The sequence below is a fragment of the Amblyraja radiata genome, chromosome 14 (assembly GCF_010909765.2).
Source record: "Amblyraja radiata isolate CabotCenter1 chromosome 14, sAmbRad1.1.pri, whole genome shotgun sequence".
Lineage (NCBI taxonomy): Eukaryota > Metazoa > Chordata > Chondrichthyes > Rajiformes > Rajidae > Amblyraja > Amblyraja radiata.
The window spans coordinates 25800975-25826349 of NC_045969.1; the positions used below are offsets into that span (position 1 = coordinate 25800975).

General features: G+C 42.2%; 1 protein-coding gene across 1 annotated transcript in view; it reads right to left on the reverse strand.

Annotated features, from left to right (window-relative positions):
- The window catches only part of cog3 (component of oligomeric golgi complex 3), a 51055-nt gene that overhangs the window by 5088 nt on the left and 20592 nt on the right, over positions 1 to 25375 (reverse strand). Inside the window, exons 11-22 of the mRNA XM_033032873.1 lie at positions 24800 to 24891; positions 23717 to 23856; positions 23401 to 23561; positions 21833 to 21944; positions 20452 to 20576; positions 18427 to 18516; positions 16873 to 16993; positions 12671 to 12759; positions 12279 to 12413; positions 5419 to 5494; positions 4689 to 4816; positions 510 to 608 (exon numbers count right to left, since the gene is read on the reverse strand). Of these exons, the coding sequence (XP_032888764.1) occupies positions 510 to 608; positions 4689 to 4816; positions 5419 to 5494; positions 12279 to 12413; positions 12671 to 12759; positions 16873 to 16993; positions 18427 to 18516; positions 20452 to 20576; positions 21833 to 21944; positions 23401 to 23561; positions 23717 to 23856; positions 24800 to 24891 (1368 nt within the window). The remainder of the gene's footprint in view (positions 1 to 509; positions 609 to 4688; positions 4817 to 5418; positions 5495 to 12278; positions 12414 to 12670; positions 12760 to 16872; positions 16994 to 18426; positions 18517 to 20451; positions 20577 to 21832; positions 21945 to 23400; positions 23562 to 23716; positions 23857 to 24799; positions 24892 to 25375) is intronic.

Sequence of the window (25375 nt, forward strand, 5' to 3'; positions counted from 1 at the left end):
AATATTTCCCTCATCGATTTCCAGATTTAGCCAATTCCGTAAAAAACATCAGCATCTTACGGGGTGCTGAATTTGAAGAAGTGTTTCTCTTAGCAGTTTACCAAGTTTTTGGAGCTGCATCTGGTGGATTGTTTTCTCTGGATTATTCTCGTTTATTTTCCCTGGAGCATCAGAGACTGTGTGGAGACCTGATGGAAGTATATAATTTGATAAGAGGCATAGATAGGGTAGAAAGTCAGAACCTATCTCCCAGAGTGGAAATGTCAAAATCCCTTTGACTGAATATATCAGATTGTAAATTATGTTTATCAAGCCCTTGGTCCATATATATTTTAGTAATCTGAGGGATAGGGGTGGTTGGGGTTGGGGAGGGGGGAATAAAAAGCAATATATACAATGGTTGTGTTTAGGAAGGGGGGTTGGAGTTATGCTTTTAAGATGGCATAGAGCTCATCCTAGGAAGTGCAACACAAATTTGTCACACACTGTTACATCAGGCTACTTCCTACCTGGTCCATGGAAGGACAAGCTATAATCTGCAAATCTTCACCAGAGAAATCTTCCTGCAATACTCCTTGCAGCTTCTGGAATGTCTGTTGGATGTTGCTCTAAAGAAAAATCAATTGTCTTAGGAACAGGGCACTATAGAGCGTTTGCAAGATACTATGAGTTATGTGTCCGTTTCACTACAGGTAGTCTGCTATAACACGTGTTTCCACAACACAAACGAGTGACAAATTAGTGAACATTATTTGCATTACATGGGCTGAATTGGTTATAATGCAAATTCGATGCAGAACTAGAGAACATGCAGAAAATGAGTTGCCTGGATTTAAACAGTATAGGGTGAAAAAAACCTGTTTCTATGTAACCTCCCCCCAGTAATCAGACACCATTGTCTCTTAGGAATATAGTTGCTACATTCACAGCAGGAGGTCATTGACAAGCAATCATTTCCTTTGACATTTGTGCAATATTACTCTATAGGAACAATATAGTATACAGTTTTTAGTATTTTTGGCTTACAGTTACAAAAATGTTATTACTGATGGAAATCCTGCAAGAAAAATGACTTTGTTATTGCGAGCCTGAAACTCTGTAGCTCCTAACCCCTTTCCCAGACTGACACAATTGTCTTTATAAATGCGATCGTCTATGACACAAAGTATGTTGGAATGCAACAATGGCGTTATAGCAGAATACCTGTATTAGTGTGATTTGACACAAATATTTAGCACTAGATTAATGCAAGATTACTGTGCATCAGTTGTCAATGTGGCTTTCATGCAGGACTGTGTTACTTACCCGCACCAAATATACCTGGGATAACACAATGAATTAGTATCATTCCCAAATGTGACCTTTCCCCGAGTGTTAAAAGGAGAGGGAAAGTGAACATTGAAAATATTAACTATAATTAAGATTTAAGAGATAGCCAGGAGTGATGTATTCAAGAGAGAGCTAGATTTAGCTCTTAGTGCTAATTGAATCAAGGGATATGGGGGAAAAGCAGGAACAGAGTACTGATTTTGGATGATCAGCCATGATCATATTGAATGGCGGTGCTGGCTCAAAGGGCCGAATGGCCTACTCCTGCACCTATTGTCTATGTTTCTCTGCGTTCATTCTGTGCACTGGATTAGAACCAGAACAATGACGTTCTTATTTGCTGCAGCTTTGCGGGCAAATTAAATGCAACATCAACAATAATAATGAGACAATAAATTATCAGTTATTCCAAGTAAATTGAAACATGATATTGCAAAAAAACCTAAGTACACAGTAAGTGATCTGCCAATGTCGATGTGCATTTAACAAAACTGTAGTCTGAAGGGAGTTTATAAATAGACACATTGCTGGAATATGGTCCATTTTTAAGGTTGGTCATTAAAATATGATGAGTGTTTGTTCATCTTCCACTCATGGGTGATGGAAATCAGTACGAATTTCGACCTCAGCTACTGGATGCTATTTAAAACCAAATTCTGTATTTTTCACTCTCACCTAAAAGCTTAGTAGGTAAAATAAATTAAAATGGCTGAAGTAGAAAAGAAAGAGGAGACATAGAAACATAGAAAATAAGTGCAGGAGGAGGCCATTCGGCCCTGCAAGCCAGCACTGCCATTCATTATCATGGCTGATCATCCAAAATCAATAACCCGTGCCTGCTTTCTCCCCATACCCCTTTATTCCGCTAGCCCCAAGAGCTCTATCTAACTCGCTTTTAAATTCATCCAGTGAATTGGTCTCCACTGCCTTCTGTGGCAGAGAATTCTACAAATTCACAACTCACTGGGTGAAAAAGTTTTTTCTCATCTCAGTTGGCATCCCCTTTATTCTAAGACTGTGGCCCCTGGTTCAGGACTCCCACAACATTGGGAACATTTTTCCTGCATCTAGCTTGTCCAGTCCTTTTATAATTGTATATGTGTCTATTACATTTTCCTCTCATCCTTCTAAATTCCAGTGAATACAAGCCCAGTCTTTCCAATCTTTCCTCATATGACAGTCCCGCAATCCTGGGGATTAACCTTGTGAACCTACACTGCGCTCCCGCAATAGCAAGGATGTCCTTCCTCAAATTCGCAGACCAAACCTGCACACAATACTCCAGATGTGGTCACACCAGGGCTATGTACAACTGCAGAAGGACCTGTTTACTTCAATCCCCTCATTATGAAGGATAACGTGACATGACTGAGACCCTAATCAACTCAGTACCTCCTCCCAATCCCAATCGAGGTCTGATCAGTCTGAAGAAGGGTCTCGACCCGAAACGTCACCCATTCCTTCTCTCCAGAGATGCTGCCTGTCTCGCTGAATTACTCCAGCATGTCTATCTTCAATTTAAACCAGCATCTACAGCTCCTCCCTACACAATCAAGATCTGCAGACTTAGCAGAGTTGACTACAGTGCCATCCATAATGTTTGGGACAATAACCCATCATTTATTTATTTGCCTCCGTACTCTATAATTTGAGAGTAGTAATAGAAAAAAATCACGTGGTTAAAGGGCACATTGTCAGATTTTAATAAAGGCCATTTTTTATACATTTTGGTTTCATCATGTAGAATTTACAGCAGTGTGTATACATGATCCCCCCATTTCAGGGCACCATAATGTTTGGGACACAGCAATGTCATGTTTAGTATTTTGTTGCATATCCTTTGCATACAATGACTGCTTGAAGTCTGCAATTCATGGACATCACCAGTTGCTGGGTGTCTTCTCTGGTGATGCTCTGCCAGGCCTGTATTGTAGCCATCTTTAGCTTATGCTTGTTTTCGGGGCTAGTCCCCTTCAGTTCTCACTTCAGCAGTGAAAAGGCATGCTCAATTGGGTTCAGATCGGGTGATTGACTTGGCCACTCAAGAATTGCCCATATTTTAGGTTTGAAAAATACCTGTGATGCTTGGGATCATTGTCTTGCTATAGAATGAACCGCCGGCCAATGAGGCATTTGTTTGAACTTGAGCAGATAGGATATGTCTATACACTTCAGCAGTTGTATCATCAATGAAGATAAGTAAGCCAGTACCTTCAGCAGCCAGACATGCCCAGGCCATAACACCCCCACCACCGTGTTTCACACGAGGTGATATGCTTTGGATCTTGGGCAGTCCATTCTCTCCTCCATACTTTGCTATCACTCTGATATAAGTTAATCTTCATCTCATCTGTCCACGACATTTTTCCAAAACTGTAGTTGCTCTTTTAAGTACTTCTTGGCAAACTGTAACCGGGCCATCCTATTTATGCGGCTAACCAGTGGTTTGTATTTTGCAGTGTAGCCTCTGTATTTCTGTTCATGAAGTCTTCTGCGGACAGTGGTCATTGACAAATCCACACCTGACTCCTGAACCGTGTTTCTGATCTGTCGGACAGGTGTTTCGGTTGTTTTCTTTATTATAGGGATAATTCTTGTCATCAGCTGTGGAGGTCTTGCTTGGCCTGCCAGTCTCTTTGCGATTAGTAAGCTCACCAGTGCTCTTTCTTCTTAATGATGTTCCAAACAGTTGATTTTGGTAAGCTGAAGGTTTGGCTGATGCCTCTAACAATTTTCTTCTTGTTTCTCAGTCTCATAATGGCTTATTTGATTTCCATTGGCACAACTTTGGTCCTCATGTTGATAAACAGCAATAAAAGTTTCCAAAGGTGATGGAAAGACTGGAGGAAAGACTAGGTGCTGAGAGCTCTCTTATACCTGCATTAAGGAGGCATTTAAACCCACCTGAGCAATTACAAACACCTGTGAAGCCATGTGTCCCAAACATTATGGTGCCCTGAAATGGGGGGACTATGTATAAACACTGCTGTAATTTCTACATCGTGAAATCAAAATGTATAAAAATACTCTTTAATAAAATCTGACAATGTGCACTTTAACCACATGTGATTTATTCTATTACAAATCTCAAATTGTGGAGTACAGAGGCAAATAAATAAATAAATGATGGGTCTTTGCCCCAAACATTATGGAGGCACTGTAGTTCCAGCTATTTTGTTTGCATCTTTGGGTTCTTGATAAATAATCAGTAGAGAAGCCTTCAAGAGTTAACTGGCTAGCATTGCAAGTATGAGACAAGTTAGATATAATTCAAGTGCTAAAGATGCATTAATCTTAAAGCTTACCATAAGTTAACTCAATGTACATCATACAGGTTCAAAAGGTAGATCACAACTTACCCGCACAGGTTTAAATAGGATGAACTCTGTATCTTTATTGTACAAATACAAGGACAGACTTCTCAAAGTCACAGGTAGCTTGCCTTTAATTGTTTTGTATGTGGAAGCCACCAAATCATTGATTTTTGCTGAAAATTCACGGAAAAGAAACAGAATTGTTAGTATTTCTTTTATGAAACGTATCTCCACTTTAAACACTAAACTATGCACACGGAACTTCACAAACTTTTTCATCTCACTGACCACTCAAACTGCTCTAAACCACAGTCATCATTTGCATCCTATCCACCCACTGTGGTACATTAATGCCCACACCACAAGGTTCCTGGTTCAAACCTTCTCCTCTGATTTCATAATGTAATTGAGGTCAGGATTGAACCCGGTCTCTGGTGCTGTGAGGAGATTTCCTCTGCCACTGCCCTTCTGATGCGATTCATTACAATGCACCAGGAGATGATCTGAGGATTTAATGCAGCACTTCACATATGAACGTTAGTTCTTTCTAAGTGTGGGTGGATTCAACAAACAATGGAGGTGGAATCTCTTCACAATCCTGAAACCCACAGACATTTAAAAAGGACCACCTTGCTAAACATCATTTCATATAGGAAATAAAGATAATCTTATTAAAACTTGGCAATAAACATTACTTAATACAACAAAGTAATAATAATCTGAAATAGAAATGGAAACAGCTGTACATCAAGCAGAAGAATAAAATCAAACATGCCTGGCTGTGCCCAGGGCTGTTGAGCGAGGCTGTATTTCGGCCCTCCCTGATGACCCATGGCTTTTAACGCTGATACCTACACAAGATAAATTCAGTATCATCATTGAATGAGAATGGCACAAATCATAATAGTTTGTATTATGATTGCTACCCCTATTATGTTTAAAAATGTGTCAACAATCTAATTGAAAAGTAATCCATGAACAAGGGAAATTGCTTGCAAGATAGTGAAATCATAGAATGGTCGTGGCCCTTTGACCCAATAAATTCAGGCTGGTTCTTTGCAGCAGAGTTAGTATTTTAATTTTAAATTAATTCCAATATACAATTTTAAAAGTTTTAAATAATTCTTTAAATTATTTAACTCTGCCATAATAGCTTTTAAAACGTCATCTAGTTCTGGACTCCTCTGCTCTGGGGAAGAAGAATATGACCATTCACCCCATCTATCCTTGTGATTTTGTACACACCAATGGTCACCCTCAGCCTCTTATGCTCCGGGGTAAAAACTCCTGGCCTATCTAGCCTCCCCTTGCAACTCAAGTTTGACCACATCTATCAGCATAAGTGACTCCTTGGTCTAGAGGTAAATAGGGAAGAAAAATTAATGCTGACCATGTCAGTGATGTTCGCATCCCATGAAGAGTTAAATTTAAAAAAATTCAAGTGGCTTTGAAATCCTTTGACAGCAGGGTGGCAGAACCTTGGTGATATCCTGCTAAAGGGCTGCCTGCATCTGGGAGACTGCTCTGCTTGTGGGATCCTGGGTTCCAAGGATCTGCTCGTTCACCTCTCCTCTGGGAAAGAAAGTCCAGAATATGGGACTGGACAATACAGCACAATAAAGCACATCATAAAATGTGCACTGCATCTCCGGGGAACACTGTGTCTACCATCCTCATGTTTGAGAAACAACATTGTCTAGATCTTCTCTGATTCTGTCCTTAAGTCAATTTCCTGCCCTCTGAAGAAGGGTCTCGACCCGAAATGTCACCCATTCCATCTCTCCAGAGATGCTGCCTGTCCCACTGAGTTACTCCAGCTTTTTGTGTCAATCTTCAGTTTAAACCAGTATCTGCAGTTCCTTTCTACACGTCTTTTTCCCCCCCGCCAACATTACACGTGCAGGTGCCCAGACCTTTGTTAGTTTAGTGTAGAGCTGTAATTAGAGGAGTCAACAAGTACACTAGAAGCTTCAATTAGTAAAATAGGAATGAAGGAGGTGGGACTGAAGTGCATTGCAAGAGTCAAGTCAGCGTCACAATGCATGGAAACAGGTCCTTCGGCCCAACTTGTCCATGTCAACCAATTGCCTATGTTTAGCCTATATCCCGAAAAACCTTTCCTATCCATGTGCCTGTCCAACTATCCCTTAAATGTTATTATACCCACCTCAACTATTATCTCTCTGTCAGCTCGTTCCATATATTCACTACCCTCTGTGAGAAAGTTGCCTCTCCATGTCCATTCCATCTTTCCCCTCTCACCGTAAACCTATACCCTCTAGTTCTTGATTCCCCAACCCTTGAGAAAGGACTTTGTGCATTTGCCCTATCTATTCCTCTCATGATTTTATATACCTCTATATGATCATCCTTAGGCCTCCTGCGCTCAAATGAACAAAGTCCGAGCCTGCCTAACCTCCTCTGTAGCAGTCCCTCATATCCTGTCACTATCCTCATCAACTTCTAGGTTCTCTTTCCATTTTAATGGCATCTGTCCTATAACAAGACGACTAAAACTGAATGAACGTCCAGGTTAGGCCTCTTCAATGTCTTGTACAACTGTTACATAACTTCCCAACTTCTATACTCAATTCCCTGACTGATGAAATTCATCTTCACCAAACTACCTACCTGCGATGCCACTTTCAGGGAACATACTCTGCTTCCCTCTGCTCTACAACACTCTCCAGGGCCCTACTGGTCTCTGTGAAAATCCTGCCCTTGTTTGACTTCACAAATTGCAACACCTTACACTTTTCTGAATTAAACTCCATTAGCCATTCTCTGGCTCACACGCCCACCAAATCAAGATCCTGCTGTAATTATTAATATTCACTGTTTATGATATAATCTATTTCAATGTTATCTGCAAACTTATTAATCATGCCTGCATATTCTCATCCAAATTGGGTTGATATAGATAGCAAACAGCTATGGACCCAACACTGATTCCTGAGGCACACCAGTAGTCAAAGGCCTCCAGTCGAACAAACAACGTTCCACCACCTCTCTCTGCTTCCTTCTATGAAGCCAATTCTGTATCCAATTGGCTAGCTCACCCTGGATTCCATACATTCTAACCTTCCAGAGCAGCCTACATTGTAGAGCATTATTAAAGGCCTTGCTGAAGTACATATACACTATGTACACAACCCTGCCCTCATCAACTTTCTTGGTTAGTCTATTTCCCGGCAATGAAGACGCACTTGCGTCGAAGACGCCACCCCCATTTTGAGTAGCTAAATTTTGAAAAAAGGCTGGCGGGACAGGATCAAGGGTTTGGTTTAGTCCAGGAGTCGGCAACCTTTTTGCATAGGGGCCAGGACCCATGTTTGTGACGGATGGAGGTAATAATACATACTAACTAAATTAGTAATTAGTAACAATACATACTAATAATACATAAATTAGTAATAATACATACTAATAATACATAGTTTTCACGTGTTTTTCAGCTAGTTTTCTGCAGTTTCCAGGTCGCCTGCGTGCCCCGGGACTGGCTGCAGTTCCCAGATCCCTCGCGCCCCCGGGACAAGCTCTAGTTCCCAGGTTGCCTGCGAGCCCCAGGACTGGCTGTAGCGCCCAGTTCGCCTGCAAGGCCCGGGACTGGCTGAAGTTCCCAGGTCGCCTGCGAACCACTCGCAGCCACCCGGGCTACTGAGTGAGTTCTTGGCCTGATCCCCGACCCCCTAGGGCCTTCTCAACTCCTGCCCTCCCCGCAACTTTATCCCTGGCAACCCAGCCGTGCTGACCCGGGCCAGGCTCCCCACATGCTGTGGAAGGAACTATTCCCCCCCCCCCCCCCCCAGCGGTGATGACCTTTTACAGCCGCTGTACTGAGGGATAGCCAAGTCTATCTTGGCTAACAATCTAACATTCGGCCTCCAAGACGCAGGTCAATTTTCGGGCCTTATTTTTGGGTATAAAATAGCGTCTTCATTGCCGGCAAATACAGTACGTCTTAATCAGATTCATGAGACTTGACCTCACTCACACAAAAGCATGCTGACAATTCCTAATAAACCATCTTTCCAAATGCTTATCCCTGAAAATCCTCTCCAGTAACTTTCCTACTATAGATGTTAGGCTTACTGGTCTATAGTTCCCAATTTTTTTTCTTCTTTGCAGCTCTTCTTAGAGGCACATTAGCCACCATCTAATCTCACGGCACCTCACTCATCTCTAACAGCGATCCATATATCTCAGCTTGGGCTCCTGCAATTTCTTCTACAACTTACAACATTGTCCTTGGATATATCTGATCAGGCCAGGGAGATATGTAGCACCTCCTCGACTTAGGAAAGATGTCAGGCTGGAAAGGGTACAGAGAAGATTTACCAGGATGTTGTCAGGGCTAGCGGGTCTGAGCTATAGGGAGAGGTTGAGTAGGCTGGGACTATTCCTTGGAGCACAGATGAGCAGTGACCTTATTGAGGTGTATAAAATCATGAGAGGAATAGATCGGGTAGATGCACAGAGTCTCTTGCCCAGAGTAGGTGAATCGAGGACCAGAGTATGTAGGTTTAAGGTGTTGGGGAAAAGATTTAATAGGAATACAAGGGGCAACTGTTTCCACCCAAAAGGTGGTGGGTGGATGGAACAAGCTGCCAGAGGAAGTAGTTGAGGCTGGGACTATCCCAACGTTTAAGAAGCAGTTAGACAGGTACATGGATAGGACCAAATGTGGGCAGGTGGGACTTGTGTAGAGGGACATGTTGGCCGGTGTGGGCAAGTTGGGCTGAAGGGCCTGTTTTTCACACTGAATCATTCTATACCTATGACTGGGTTGGGGCCATTGTTTAAGGAATTGCAACAAGGAAGAAAAGCATTAACAAAGGTGGTTGTCCCAATATTTGGAGGAAATTTCTGTTTGGCCGGCACAAGAAATGAGATAAGCAGTTTGACAATTTAGGGGAAGTGAGGGTCTCAAGGAAGATTATGCCGAGGCAGAGCAACGAGGTGGAAATGGACACTGGTGAAGAAGTCACAGAGGAGCAGCAGGCAGAGGAGAAATAGTGTGACACCAACATACGCCATATTGAAACATGAGGATCTAGATCTCTGTATAACACTTAAAATCAGATGAAAACAATGTAAAATCCCCCAATCTACATTTTACCTATTTCAGTTGGGCAAATAGTGTGTCAATTCTTCAGTCAAATTGTTTCCAAAACCAAGGCTCCAACCAAGAATAATGCAGTAAAACAGCAGTATATCTATCCATGCAATTAGCTGTGTCAGTTGTACAGCATAAGACCTTTCGGCCCATCACATCTATGCTGACTGTCATGCTAATCCCACTTGCCTGCATTCATTCTATGCGATTCAAATACCTGTCCATTTGCCTCCTAAATGTTATCACTGTTTCTGCATCCATTACCTCTTCCGGCAGTACCACCTACTCTTTGTATGAAAAATCTATCCATAGGTCCCCCTTAGACCTCCCTCTCACCTTAAATCCCTTGAAGACTGAAAAAGGTGAATTTATTATGGGGAACAAGGAAATGGCAGATGAGTTGAACAGGTACTTTGGATCTGTCTTCACTAAGGAGGACACAAACAATCTTCCTGATATACTAGTGGCCAGAGGATCTGGGTTGACGGAGGAACTGAAGGAAATCCATACAAGGCAGGAAGTGGTGTTGGATAGACTGATGGGACTGAAGGCTGATAAATCCACAGGTCCTGATGGTCTGCATCCCAGGGTACTTAAGGAAGTGGCTCTAGAAATCGTGGATGCATTGGTGATAATTTTCCAATGTCCTATAGACTCAGGATCAGTTCCTGTGGATTGGAGGGTAGCTAATATTATCCCACTTTTTAAGAAAGGCGGGAGAGAGAAAACAGGGAATTATAGACCAGTTAGCCTGACATCGGTGGTGGGGAAGATGCTGGAGTCAATTATAAAAGATGAGATAGCCGAACATTTGGATAGCTGTAACAGGATCGGTCCGAGTCAGCATGGATTTACGAAGGGGAAATCATGCGTGACTAATCTTCTGGAATTTTATGAAGATGTAACTAGGAAAATGGACATGGGAGAGCCAGTGGATGTAGTGTTCCTGGACTTTCAGAAAGCATTTGATAAGGTTCCACATAGGAGATTAGTGGGCAAAATGAGGGCACATGGTATTGGGGGTAGAGTGCTGACATGGATAGAGAAGAGGTTGGCAGACAGGAAACAAAGAATAGGGATTAACGGGTCCCTTTCAAAATGGCAGGCAGTGACTAGTGGGGTACCGCAAGGCTCTGTGCTGGGACTGCAGCTATTTACAATATACATCAATGATTTGGATGAAGGGATTCAAAGTAACATTAGCAAATTTGCAGATGACACAAACCTGGGTGGCAGTGTGAACTCTGAGGAAGATGCAATGAGAATGGATGGTGACTTGGATAGGTTGGGGGAGTGGGCAGATGCATGGCAGATGAAGTTTAATGCGGATAAATGTGAGGTTATCCACTTTGGTAGCAAAAACAGGAAGGCAGGTTACTATCTAAATGGTGTCAAGTTGGGAAAAGGGGAAGTACAACGGGATCTGGGGGGTCCTTGTATATCAGTCTATGAAAGTAAGCATGCGGGTACAGCAGGCAGTGAAGAAAGCGAATGGCATGTTGGCCTTTATAACAAGAGGAATCGAATATAGGAGCAAAGAGGTCCTTCTGCAGTTGTACAGAGCCCTAGTGAGACCACACCTGGAGTATTGTGTGCAGTTTTGGTCCCCTAATTTGAGGAAGGACATTCTTGCTATTGAGAGAGTGCAGCGTAGGTTTACAAGGTTAATTCCCAGGATGGCGGGACTGTCATATGCTGAGAGAATGGAGCAGCTGGGCTTGTGCACTCTGGAGTTTAGAAGGATGAGAGGGTATCTCATTGAAGCATATAAGCTTGTTAAGGGTTTGGTCACGCCAGAGGCAGGAAACATGTTCCCGATGTTGGGGGAGTCCAGAACTAGGGGCCACAGTTTAAGAATAAGGAGTAAGCCATTTAGAACGGAGACGAGGAACCACCTTTTCTCTCAGAGTGGTGAGTCTGTGGAATTCTCTGCCTCAACGGGCGGTGGAGACGGGTTCTCTGATTGCTTTCAAGAGAGAGCTAGATAGGGCTCTTAAAAATAGTGGAGTCAGGAGATATGGGGAGAAGGCAGGAACGGGGTACTGATTGGGGATGATCAGCCATGATCACACTGAATGGCGGTGCTGGCTCGAAGGGCCGAATGGCCTACTCCTGCACCTATTGTCTAAATCCAAGGCCTTTAGTTCTAGACATCCTTACCATGGGAAACAGATACTGGCTACGTATTCTATATATAGCTCTCATAATCTTATAAACCTCCATCACAATCACCTCTCAGCTTCCTTTGTTCCACGGAAGGCAGACCCAGCCTGTCCAATCTCCCCTGATAACACTAGCTATATTGACACAGAAACTCCTGTTGTCTTGCAGGCAAGCTACATTCCTTTTTGATGATCAATTTCTAAACCCAATACCATGTACATTTTCCAATATTCGTGATGCTTTGGCCATTTTCTATTTAACAGTATGGATGAATACATTAAATCTCCATTCAGCAGCACTGATACACATCTCCCTGAGGTATAACCTGTAGGTTAAACACAATACAGTTCCCTTACTTTGGTCATAAACTCTTCCAGGTGTCCTACAAAGAGTTTGGTTTGGTACTGAATAAATTTTTCACAGGCAGACTTCAAATTACGGTCGACTTCCTTCTTCGAGTCTATGTAGTGTTCCTTGATCTCTGGAGATCCCTAAGGAGAGACAAGAGGGGTTATCCATTCCTCAGAGCAGTGGAAAACTAACACAGCTATCGCTCATTCAAGTGCTTGCACTCATTTATGCAAAAACCTAATGCACGCTCTGAATTAATTTAAAACTGCCTGGATTATTCATGACAGTTACGTTGCCACGTTTTTCTCGGTGATTCCTCAGACTCTGGCATATCGCACATCGCCACATTTGAAGCTCGCTAGTGGCCACCAAGAACACAACATACTTTGAGCCCTACCTCAAGCAGGAATTCAAGGATGGAATTGTTGCTGCTTAGTCTGAATAGTCTGGGAACGAACCTGGGATTCAGCATTTTAAAAGCTGCATCTGTAATTGAAAATATTCAAATGTTAAACAGAGACATCATGCCAACTGAAGCAATTAAATGGCACATAGACCAAGTTAAATACTGAACCTTGCTTAAATGGGCTGCATGATTTCTTAAGGTCTGGAAGTAAACATACCTGCACTCACAGGGTTCGGCTTATTCACTAAGATCTACTTTATAAAGTGATGATTCCAAACTCCTGGCAAGAACTCCAGACAACATTGTTAACAGAGAACATGTCCATTTTGACCTATTAATCATAATTGAGGTAAAATGATGGACAAAATTGCTGGAGGAACTCAACATCTGTGGAGGGAAATGGACAGACACTTTTTCTGATCAAGCATCTAGACAAGACGAATTTGGGTTTTTTTGGCTCCAGATTCCAGCATCTGCAATCTCTTGCGGCTCCAGTAAAATGATGGACCATGCACCCAACAATTCCCAGACGTTATTCCTATCATGAGGTCTGTTTAATCATACCCATTCATGCACAAAAAGAATTAAACATAAATGCAGCTTCAGCACAGGGAGGCCCAACAACAGAAACAAAATGCAGAGGGGATTGTGTACCAATAGGCTTTGGGCAGCTGAAGAAGGAGAAAAACCACTGCAAATCTGCAACTATGGAAGAAACAGTGTAAAGCTGTCAGTGTCCAATGTTGCTCAAAATCTGCAATGAAAGCCTGTTCAACAGAAAGGAACAATAAAATATAGAGCACCTAGAGCGGTTGAGAGGAGTGTGATCCAACAGATTTGTTTTAATATTAAACAACATGAAATTTAACCCTTTAACTTCATTTAATTGGGGGCCTTTCGTTGTAGCTTTCATCTCTCAAACTAATCAAGGGCTGACTGATCTTCCACCTTGTTATTTTTCAGGTCCTATATAAAACAAAGTGTTTTACAAGCCAAACAACTGTCTCCTGAGAGTCAATGAGGAACTAGCTGCGCATTCCCTGCATTTGCTGCTGTGGAAATCCCACATTAACAGTCCCACAATTGCAGGGCTGGGCTGGGCTCTAGGCGTCTGGGTTACAGCTTGCAGCATTATGATGTGCAAATAAGTTGTCCAATGCTATGGGACAACTTAAAGCTTTGCGATTAAATAAACTTGGATACTTGGGTGACAATCAACATTGTGCTCAACTGTGAAAGACAGATACTACAGCAAAGAAGACCGTTCAGCCCAAATACTTCAGCCTTGCGATGTTATATCATCAGGTCTCCTCCATCGCTCTGGATTTAATATCAGCATTGATAACCATTTCTTTCTTCAGTTGCTTATCCAGCTTCCAATTAAATGAACACTTAAGGTTGATCTCATTGGCACCTTGTGGTTGGTTGGCAGGTACAGTAGCCCATGTTATATGAATCTGACTGAAGCTAGTCTTATAATCAGTAGTTGCATTATAGTTGTACATCTTGTAGACAGGAATTTAAAAATGAAACTCCACAAGTCTAAACGCGGACCATGGCAAATTAACAATGACCTTGACGGCATCATTGGGAGATGAGATATTCAAAAGGAGAACATTCATATAAGTTCTTTACTAACATTCCTTTGAAAATGTAATATTTCCTCGTTTCAAATTTTGTGTTCTTCAAAATCGTGCTACACTACCACTGTAAGTTCCCTCCGAGCCACGCACCATCCTGGCTTGGAGGTACATCCATGTTTCTACACCGTCGCTGGGTTACGATCCTGGAACTCCCTCGCTAACAACAATGAAAGTATACCCACACCTTAAGGACTGCAGTGTTGTAAGTGTTGTGAGTGCTCATCACCGCTTTAAGCTGCATTAAACCAAACAACCCAACTCACAGCAACATAAATCGGATCAACTGTAATTCTATTTTCATTTTTGGTGCGTTCAGTGTGCAGCAGAACCACACGGATCACAGGGATGGACATTAAATTTATGGATGAAGCTCACACCCCAAGAATGAAAACAAATCTGTAATTACTTACCGCCACCAGCTCACCACCTCACTTGCTGGCTGGCACACAGGTTTGCCCATGTAGCAACGGCACACATAATGAGAGAGCAAAACCATGAGTCAGCCATCTAACCATACCACAAGGATGTATTACCCTTCACCTGTATGTCTACTAGAAATGCACCATGAAAAATGAAGAGCTTATTAATGTTCAGATGCAATTTAGAAAAGTTGTTAGTTGATCTGGAAGCAACGCAGAGCATTCAACACTGCAAAGGCCAACAAAGGAGAGTGCAGACAGAAAAGAATGTACACAAAATGGATAAACATTTTTTTTCCAAGGTGGCCATTAATAATTCAAAGGATTTTGCTTGGCAATTACAGGTTATAATGTTAGGCGACTGCTGTCAAGGTTGAGCTGCAGCTGTAAATTAATTTGTGAACTTTGTGAAATTAGTTGATTTGTGCACTAGATTAGCTACAGAGTGAGGAAGAGTGACCCTATCCCCAGACCTTCCGATAAGTTCATTCAAGATTCCTAATAGCAGCTGAAAGCGCATTGGCTTGATGATCACTTTACCATTGTTCACACAGACAGCATGAAGTTAATCTTGCACAAAAATCAACAATTAACTTCATTGCGTTACTGCATGAACTACTGGACACACAAGGATGAAATGTCCAATGCATACTCCAGATTATTTGACTGGGCCTATGAGGTTATACTCTCAAGAACTCCAGTCCCCTTCAATTGTAATTACGGCAGATGAGGAAAGGGTTAAATCAGACAGGTTTGGTGGTAATATAAAAACTGGTTCTGCTGGGTGCTAACCAGCAGCCCTTGCCAGAAAGTACCTGTTAGTGCTTTGTGTCGGTCTTGTATGCTCAGCCTTATCTAACCTCCAGCTACTAGTTTACACATTTAATTCTGATGAAAGGTCTCGGACTTGAAATGCCAACCTTTTCTCTTTGCAAATGCTGCCTGACCTGTTGAGTGTTTCCAGCATTTTGTTCAGACATTTGATATGATTGTGTTAGTGTAAATGCTTAAAAAATGTCACACTTCGCCATGTAAGATTTTGCTGATATTAAAAGCACAGCCAACTGCAATGCGATATGTATCCCACAATAATGCTGGGTGTATGTGTCTTCGATTTACAAAGCTATTTCCTATTATTATAAATAGTGCACCATACTACTCATGAGAATACTGTATGGAATCACTCATCAAGAGCTTTGCCCAACCATTGTGATATGTAATTTCACGATACAAAATGGTTTCGGGAAACACATCTTTTTTTGTCCACCCTTCACTCCCAGCTCCGGATGGCTTTGTCGCCACCCAGTGGTGCAATCTGGGATACATCCTCAATGTTGAGCGCATGATCTTTCGTTGTCCGTCCCTTTTCCCAAGAACTCGGGGTTCTACAAGTAATCCACTTTTTGATCGATAATGGACATAGTCAGGATTTGAGCATCCATCCAGAACAATTATTCTAAGCGTCCAGCAGCACCATAGGCTACATTTCTTCTTGTGTCTGATCCTCCTTCCAAGTTGAAGATAAATCTGTCGTTCTTGCCCAGATGACCAGTCAGCTAGCCTTGAAACATATAAGATTGTTAAGGGTTTGGACACGCTAGAGGCAGGAAACATGTTCCCGATGTTGGGGGAGTCCAGAACCTGGGGCCACAGTTTAAGAATAAAAGAGTAAGCCATTTAGAACGGAGACGAGGAAACATTTTTTCTCACAGAGAGTGGTGAGTCTGTGGAATTCCCTGCCTCAGAGGGCGGAGGAGGCAGGTTCTCTGGATGCTTTCAAGAGAGAGCTTGATAGGGCTCTTAAAAATAGCGGAGTCAGGGGATATGGGGAGAAGGCAGGAACGTGGTACTGATTGGGGATGATCAGCCATGATCACATTGAATGGCGGTGCTGGCTCGAAGGGAAGAATGGCCTACTCTTGCACCTACTGTCCATTGTCTATTTTAGAACATGCTTACAGCTGCAAGAGTCACAAGTAAAACAGAGCTGCAAGAATGCATTATTAAAAAGCGAGACAGAAAGCATGCAGGTCATCATTGCAAATGAACATAGAATAAACCTGGAATGTTGATCAGGAAAAGATGGGTAGAATTGGGCCACCCAGCTCCACCAGCCAGCACCAAGCAGTACCTCTAGTCTTTTTAAGGTCCAGGGAAATTTCCTTAATGGCAAAGTCAGTGTGGAAAGGAGCAATCTGTTCCCGAAGGATCAAAAGGTGCTTGATAAGGAAGAGCTGTCCATCTGTCAGAGTCTGAAACAAAAAATACAGAGAAAGGATTTTTAGTCAGCTCTTGGATGACGTGACTAAACAACTAGCTGTGTAGCAAGGCACTGCAGATGCTAGTTTAAACCAAAGATAGACACAAAAAGCTGGAGTAACTCTGCGGGTCAGACAGCATCTGGAGAAAAGGAATAGGTGACGTTTCAGGTCGAGGCCCTTCTACAGACAACGAGCTCTATTGTTTGCATCTCATGCAACAGAAGCAGATTTTACATTGGGAGATGGTCCTGGCCTTTATTGAAACATTCTCCTTATTGACATTGGCCACCGACGTTGAGACTCTAAATCTGGGTAGAATACGATACACACAAAAGAAATAAACTTCAGACAGACATTTATTTCAGAAGGTACACACATATTTGGCTAGTTCATGCTGACAACAATCTCTTTGCATTTTGGCAAAGTGATGACAGAAGAAAATGAACAAGAAAAACCATCTTCAATGATAGATTGAGGAACTGCAGGTCAATTTAGCAGGACTATTTCAGCAGATCCACTGATCAAATTGAATACAATACACAAAACCTAACATGTATTCCACTCTGACGTGGTTGAGCTGCTTCTGTGAATAAAGGCAGATAACATTTTACATTTGGTGCAGGCAACATCTAGCATTCTGATGGCAGCACACTATTTGGATGAAATATTACATATAATATGTAATATTTTCTGCATTTAAAATTACAATGCTCCAGATCACGCTGATATACATTATCGCTACACATTAATTTGAAGAGAGGATGATTGTGAAAACTGAGAGGTTTATGCTTCAGCCAACAGTAGGGAGAGAATTGTAACCTTACCACAAAATTGTTTCGAGGAGCTTGCTATGTTAGAACGCTGATTGCAATTCAATCATATTTCATTGACTGTTGTGAACTTTGGGACATCATCCGTATTTCTAAGGTATATCATATAAGACATCATTTTGAGACCATTCTTTCAGAGATTATACAAAATAATTCTGCATTAAACCAAACAACCCAACTCACAGCAACATAAATTGGATCAACTGTAATTCTATTTTCATTTTTGGTGCGTTCAGTGTGTGGCAGAGCCACACGGATCACAGGGCTTTCTTTCAGAGATGCCTCACTGTTGGTTTGGATAGTGGAAGGTACATGGCTAAATGTTTCTGTGTGCCTGGGTCAGGAAGGAAAGGTCTGCATGTGCAACTGAGTCTAAATGGTGAGCAAGGACAGGGCTGGGCCAGCCTATGCTACCACCTTGTGGCCAGATGGCCTCATGACAACTGCCAAAATTCACATGTAGCCACCTCAGAGCCGGGATCGATGGATATCGGGAGAGCTGGGGAAATTCAACAAGGCCGGGGAAAGAGAAGGGATGAGGAAAATCAAACACAACCCGTTACAAGTAATCAATATACTGAAATGCTCACTGACCTTGTTTTTGGTGATTAAATCGGCAGCCCCGAGCAATGACTGTATACAAGCAAACAAAGCTTCTTGCGATAGACCTTGAAACACCATCCGCTGTTGAAAACACACCAGTTACAACCCATGACCTTTTCCTTCAGTGCCAGTACATGCGTTGTCAGACAAACCATGCTTTTGCCTTTCAGGAAACTAACCACAAGGGATATTCTGCGTTTAAAATGACAATGCTCCAGCAAAAGACTACATCGATTCAGGCAAACACCAAGGTGTCTTGGTGGTCGGTGAGAGAAAATGAATGCTAGTAATATTTTGAAACAATATTATTTTGAAATTTAACCCCAGTCACTTCATGTGCTGTGATGTTAAACCTCCGCTTCCATAGCACTTTGCACCAGTAGGGTACCATACAGCTGCACTTTAATGGTGGTGACAGAACAACCTTGCTCTCAAAGTCAGTAAAACCAACAAACTGATTGTTGATTTTAGAAGAGGAAGGCTGAGTATCCACAAACCTGTCGTCATCGACGGGACGGTGGTGGAGAGAGTCAATAACTTCAAGTTCCTGGGCTTGCATAACTCTGAAGATCTGTCCTGGACCCAGCAAATTGATACAATCATAAAGAAAGCCCATCAACATCTCTACTTCATTAGAAGATTGAAGAGATTTGGCATGTCAACAAATACTCTCTTGAACATCTACAGGTGTACTGTAGAGAGCATATTCACTGGTCGCATCACAACCTGGTTCAGCAACTCGAATACCCCGGAATGAAGGAGCTCACAAAAAGTGGAGAACACTGCCCAGCCCATCATGGGTACTGACCTCCCTACTATCGAAGCTCTGCCTCATATGGGCAACCAGCATCATCAGGGACTCATGCCACCCCGGCCACACTTTCATTTCACTCCTGCCATGGGGAAGAAATTATAGGAGTCTGAAAACCATGACATCCAGATTCTGGAACAGCTTCTTCCCAACAACCATAAGGCTACTGAACACAACAAACTCCATCTGATCTCCAAATGATGAACTGCCCTGCTGGCACTCAGGACTTCAGGTTTCGCTTTGTTTTGTTTTGCACTATATTGCTTTTTTTTAAATTTATGAAACAATTTTTTGTTTGTTTATTATATTATTTATTCAGTACTGTGTTTACAAATCTGTTGTTACTGCTAGTAAGAATTTCATTGTTCCATTTCGGTACATATGACAATAAAACATATGACTCTTCACCCACCGACCCCTCTTGCCATGAACCTTGGGATGTTGACACGAGGCTGGATAGGTTACTGGCAAGTCGTGTACCACGTACATTGTCCAAGAGCATCGGACCTGCTGCTTCACACTGCTGGCAGCTGATAATGAATACCCCAATGGGGAACATATGCAACCCGAGATCACACCATTCCTTTGCTCCACCACTGATGAATGTGCCTTCTAACACCAAGGCCCTCGGCTCCCAAATTCTCCACCTTCTCTACCTTTTTAGCTCATTTATTAAAACCTCTCACCAAGCTTAATTCTTTAAAAAAAAAAATTGCGCCTCATTTCAGAAGTTGTTAATAAACACCTGCCAAATACTAAGAGATTGGACACCTAAAGGATGGGCATATTGTGGGAGCCTACAGATGGTATCATACATTAATTGAAAACACATATTGAATTCATATCAACAGAATACGGATAGCCGCTCATCACAACCAGTCCATATGGTTACTCATCACACACACCGACATCTTACACCTTGTCCCTTCAGTCCAACCTTCTGCAATTCTTGGGCTGGACAACTCAGCAAAGAACAGCAGCAGCTGACTATTGAGACATAGCTTCAAAGTGAACAGAGAACTCACTCAGAGCGAGTTCAAATACGTTCAAATGCTAATTATCCCCCATCACCCATAATACATTCTTATTAAAAGTTAAGAACCGGATATAATTAGCAGGTGGCTGGGTTGGAGGGTGGAATGGAGATGAAATGAAAATGTTTTTCAAAGCAAAAAAGGTAAAAAGAGCATTTTTCTGAAACTTACATCTATACATCTGTACAGTTTTGAGAGACAAACCAATGTCCTGCGAACTGTTGGGTACCACATGCCATGCAAATCTGCTGGGGATATGGACGACTGTGGCCGAGATTTCAGAACATCTGGGTTACCTGCACGTCAATAAACTAAAGTGAACATCACAGCACAACACAAAGCAAACGCTGACATAAAAGAGACAGCTGCAGTCCGACCCATCCAATAGAAGTGGCTAGTCTAGTTTTAGTTTAGTTTAGAGGTACAGCGCAGAAACAGGCCCATCGGCCCACTGAGTCCGTGCTGACCACGACATTAACACAGTGCAGGAAGAGATCACAATTAACCAACTATCCAAAAACTTCTCATTTGCACCAACTCCTCAGCCAGGCTTTCAGCTGTCAGACCTTCCTATTCCTCTACTCACTATCTGCTTGGACACTGGGAGCAATTCTCAATTTCTTCTTCAAATGGAATCATAGAAACATAAAAAACAGGTGTAGGAGTCGGGCATTCGGCTCTTTGAGCCAGCACCACCATTCAATATGATCATGGCTGATCATCCAAAATCAGTACCCCGTTCCTGCTTTTTCCTCATATCCCTTGATTCCTTTAGCCCGAAGAGCTAAATCTAAGTCTTTCTTGAAAATATCCAGTGAATTGGCCTTCACTGCCTTTCGTGGCAGAGAATTCCAGATTCACAACACTCTGGGTGAATTTTGTTTTCCCTCATCGCGGCTGATTAATGCTACAGCACTTATTGCAGTGTAGCACTCACTCAGCATGGTTCCAGAAGTGTTACATCAAATGCAAATTATCTTATTATACTTATTGCTGACAGAGAGTGTTGAGTCATTGAATGCCTTAACAAACGACATGGTCAAATAGCCTTTGAGGATTGGTGAAGGTATGTGGAGCTTGAGAAAGTTCTGGTCAAGAGATTTTTAGTCACACTGTAACCGCGTGGAATTGGAAATTACCAACTGAGATGAGCTGGGAAATAGTGGACAGAGTGAAGGAACAAGAGTTCTCCGTTTGTGACATATTGAGTAGATTGGAACGTAAATCAGCAAAACTATGCCGGGTGGGATTCAGTGAGGAGAAATGGGAGGTCACTTATATGGCCAGGATTAAAATAACTGAAGATATTTTCTTCAGTTCAGCATGATTTAAAGCCACATCCTGCTTACTGCTTAGTTCACCTGGAAATGTTGTATTTTGTTCTGATTGGTTTCATATTTTTATATTAAATCCAGAATTTTCAAACTACAAGCTTCCAGTAACTTTTACTACCTTCATTAAATGAACAAAACTGCAACAACAACTCTATTTAATTACTGGATGCGCACGCCTCCATTCCTCCGCCCACTATCAGTACAATGTAGTGCAATACCTGATTTGATGACGTTTTCAGAATCAGGATCTTCTAGCTGAACTTCAGCCAACGAGGAATCAGCTGCAGCATGCAGCTTCTTTTGCTCGTCCTTCAAACTCTGTGCAATTTGCTGCAGAACACAAAGGAATTGCAACCCCAAAATTAGAACTTATTTCCAGCTGTGAGTCATCATTTCTTTTTCTCCAGAAATGCTGTCTGAGTCGCTGAGTTACTGCAGCTTTTTGTGTCTATTTTTATTGTTAACCATTCAATTCATTAAATGGTTAAACCAACTATGGATCTCCTACTTTAATCACTCCACTATCACGTCACTTAGATCAGCTATCCAAGCCCCATTGTCAGGTGTTTCCTTTACAAGTGCAGATAAGGGTCTGCGGCGGCATTGGGGCCTGGAAGCTGCAAGGAAGCTGTGTGGGCCAGCAGTGGTGGCAGTAGGACCAGCCTGGAAGCGATCGGGAAAGCGATGCAGAAGGCCCACCGGGAGGAGGTGGCTGATCTGGCACTCTGGTGTCAGGACAACAGCCTCCTCTTGAATATCAAAAAAACCAAGGAGCTGATCTTGGACTTTAGGAGGGCACATCATCCGAGGACGTACACACCATTGAAGATAAATGGGGATACTGTGGATAGGGTGAGCTGCTTCAAATACCTGGGAGTCCACATCTCAGAGGATCTGACATGGACATCACACGCTGCAGCACTGGTGAGTAAGGCAAGGCAGCGCCTTTACCACCTCAGGCAATTGAGGAAATTCAGAGTGTCTCTGAGGATCCTCCAATGCTTCTACTTAGCGGCTGTGGAAAGCATCTTGTCCGGAAACATCACAATTTGTTTTGGGAACTGCTCTGCCCAGGACTAGAAGGCTCTGCAGAGAGTAGTGCATTCGGCCGAACGCACTAAGGGAACTACACTCGCCCTCCTGCAGGAACTATACATCAGAAGGTGCAACTCCAGAGCCAATAAGATCATGGGAGATCCCTTCCACCCCAGCAACGGACTGTTCCAGCTGCTACGGTCAGGCAAACGCCTCCGTTGCCATGCTGTGAAAATGGAGAGGATGAGAAGGAGTTTCTTCCCAGAGGCCATTCTTCCCAGAGTAAACTCCCATCTCATGAGGGACTAACTTTACTGTACCATTTTACTGTTGTGTGGTGTCTTTTTAAAATTGCTCTTTTTTCTTTTTTTCCTCCCACAAATATGTAATATGTGAATATGTGTTTCTGTTCCATTCTGTTTTGGAGGGTTTTTTTTTGCACAATCCGCGAGCATTGCCACTTTTCATTTCACTGCACATCTCGTATGTGTATGTGACGAATAAACTTGACTTGACTGGGGCTGGCGTCGGCAGCCCAGCCTGGTGGTGGTCGGTAGGTCCGTCCGCCATAATTGAAATCCGAAAACAAGTCCGAAACCATATATCAAGATGCAGGAGTTAAAAATACAGACCAATGAAAAAATTTTCCCCACTATTTTGATCAGGATCCGATGAATATGGCGTACAATAGGATGAGGAAAAGCAAGATTAAATGTAAGCCATTTAGTTCTCAATAGCACGATTTTCCTACCTCCATCATTTCGAGTTTGTCAGGGTAGGCCAGGTCACCGGCTGCTGGTTTATAGCCCAGAATGTCAGTCTGAATGTAGATATGTGTTCTGTACATGAGACGCTCTTGTACATCTTCCAGCATCTGCTTTACCACTGTAGAAAAGGCACCTAGCTGCTCCACTGAAATAGATGGGAAGCAAAGTTATGAGTATTTGTAAATTCAACTTTGGATCAAGAGCACAATTCTGTCAAATACTAGATTTACTCACATCAATTGTATTTACATTTGGATTAATTATAGGAAATTTCCAACCAGTTCCATAAACTCTACCTACTATTGTTCTGTGCATGGTCCTCGAGCATTTCATTCTTTAAAATTCCACACAGCTCCGACAAAGTCTCCAGGTGGTTAACATGGATGATGAGCGGTCGAAACACATCATACCACAAGATGCACAGCTTCACCAACAGCTCGCTAGGGAAACAGAAGGTCAGGGAACCGTGATGTTAAATCATTTGCAAGTTTCAAAGATTCTCAACAGGAAAGTGAGCAAGTCACCTCTTTTGATTCCGCTCATTTTCTTTGTCAAAGATGTAGTCATGGGCCCTAGTTATGCCTGCCTTTTGTTGGTTATGTTGAACACTCCCTGTTCCAAACGTATCCTGGCACCATTCCCTAACTCATTCTCTGCTAAATTGATGATTGCATGGTTTCCTCCCCTACTCCAGATGTACAGGCTTGTAGATTAATTGGCTTAGTAAAATTGTACATTATCCCCAGTGTAGGATAGTGTTAATGTACGGGGATCGCTGATTGGTGACTCGGTGGGACGAAGGGCCTGCTTCCGCGCTGTATTTCTAAAAAACTAAAACCCGCCCCCCCAACCTAATGTGCAAACATTTCTCCCACTACTGTCTCTTTGCTCCAACCCTCCCCCCCTCCAGCTTTACATTTCACTCCTCTTCTTCTTACCTTATATGACACCCTTTTGTCTCCTTTTCACCTCTATCCTTTGTCCCTTATTCCATTAATGTGCCATCACTCACTCGCTCCTATCCCTTGCCAGGCTTTGCAATAAATGACTTGCAAGACTTTCCTTTTTCAAACTATCACTCCTTGATAGACTTGAGGCTGCTCATCCATGGCCAGAATCTAGATGCCCCTTGTCAGAAAAATGTGAACGTGCAGTTGCTGTTTCTGTATTCTGAACCCCCAGCCCCTGCACAGAGCTGATCTTACATGCTGGGATCAACACGAAACAACACGAAAGCAGTTTGTGAATGCAAAAACAATGTATAACAATTTCTCCATCAATTGAGTCTGAGAAGTTATTAAGTATGTTTAGATGAAAGAACTTGAAATCTCAGATGTCAATAAGCAAGAAAGAAAGTGACATTAAACCTCAATGACAACTTACTCTAGTTTGGTTGTTGGTTTGGTAAAAAATTCATTATATAGCCGATGCTCATCCTGACAAACATGGACCAGAAAAGCACAGCCACTGCGAACCTAGAAGGAAATTGCGAATTATTTCTCACTTAAAGTAACAAAATTGTTCAGAATATTTAACAAGTGGAAATTTAATACAAACCTAAATTTAACATTGTAAATGATTTTAATTCCAGTATTTTGTTATTGATTATCACTCTTTAAAGTGTTTGGGATATTTTACTATACATGTTAGGTAAAATAAGTTGAAGTATTATTAAATAGTAATATTAAAGTTGCAAACGCGTCAAGTGAATTTTTAAACTTTAACCAGACTTCCTTTTTAACCACAAATCAACCAATACAATCAGTTTAGACCAACATATCTTTAAATAATAGAAAATGCTGGATATAATGAGCAGATCAAGCGATATCTGTGGAGAGAGAAACAGTTAACCCTGTCAGATTGATGATCTACAACTGATAAAACTTCATTAATCTGAAATATTTGTTGTGTTTCTCTCCCCACATGCTGCCTGACTCTCTGTATGCTTCACGTATTTTC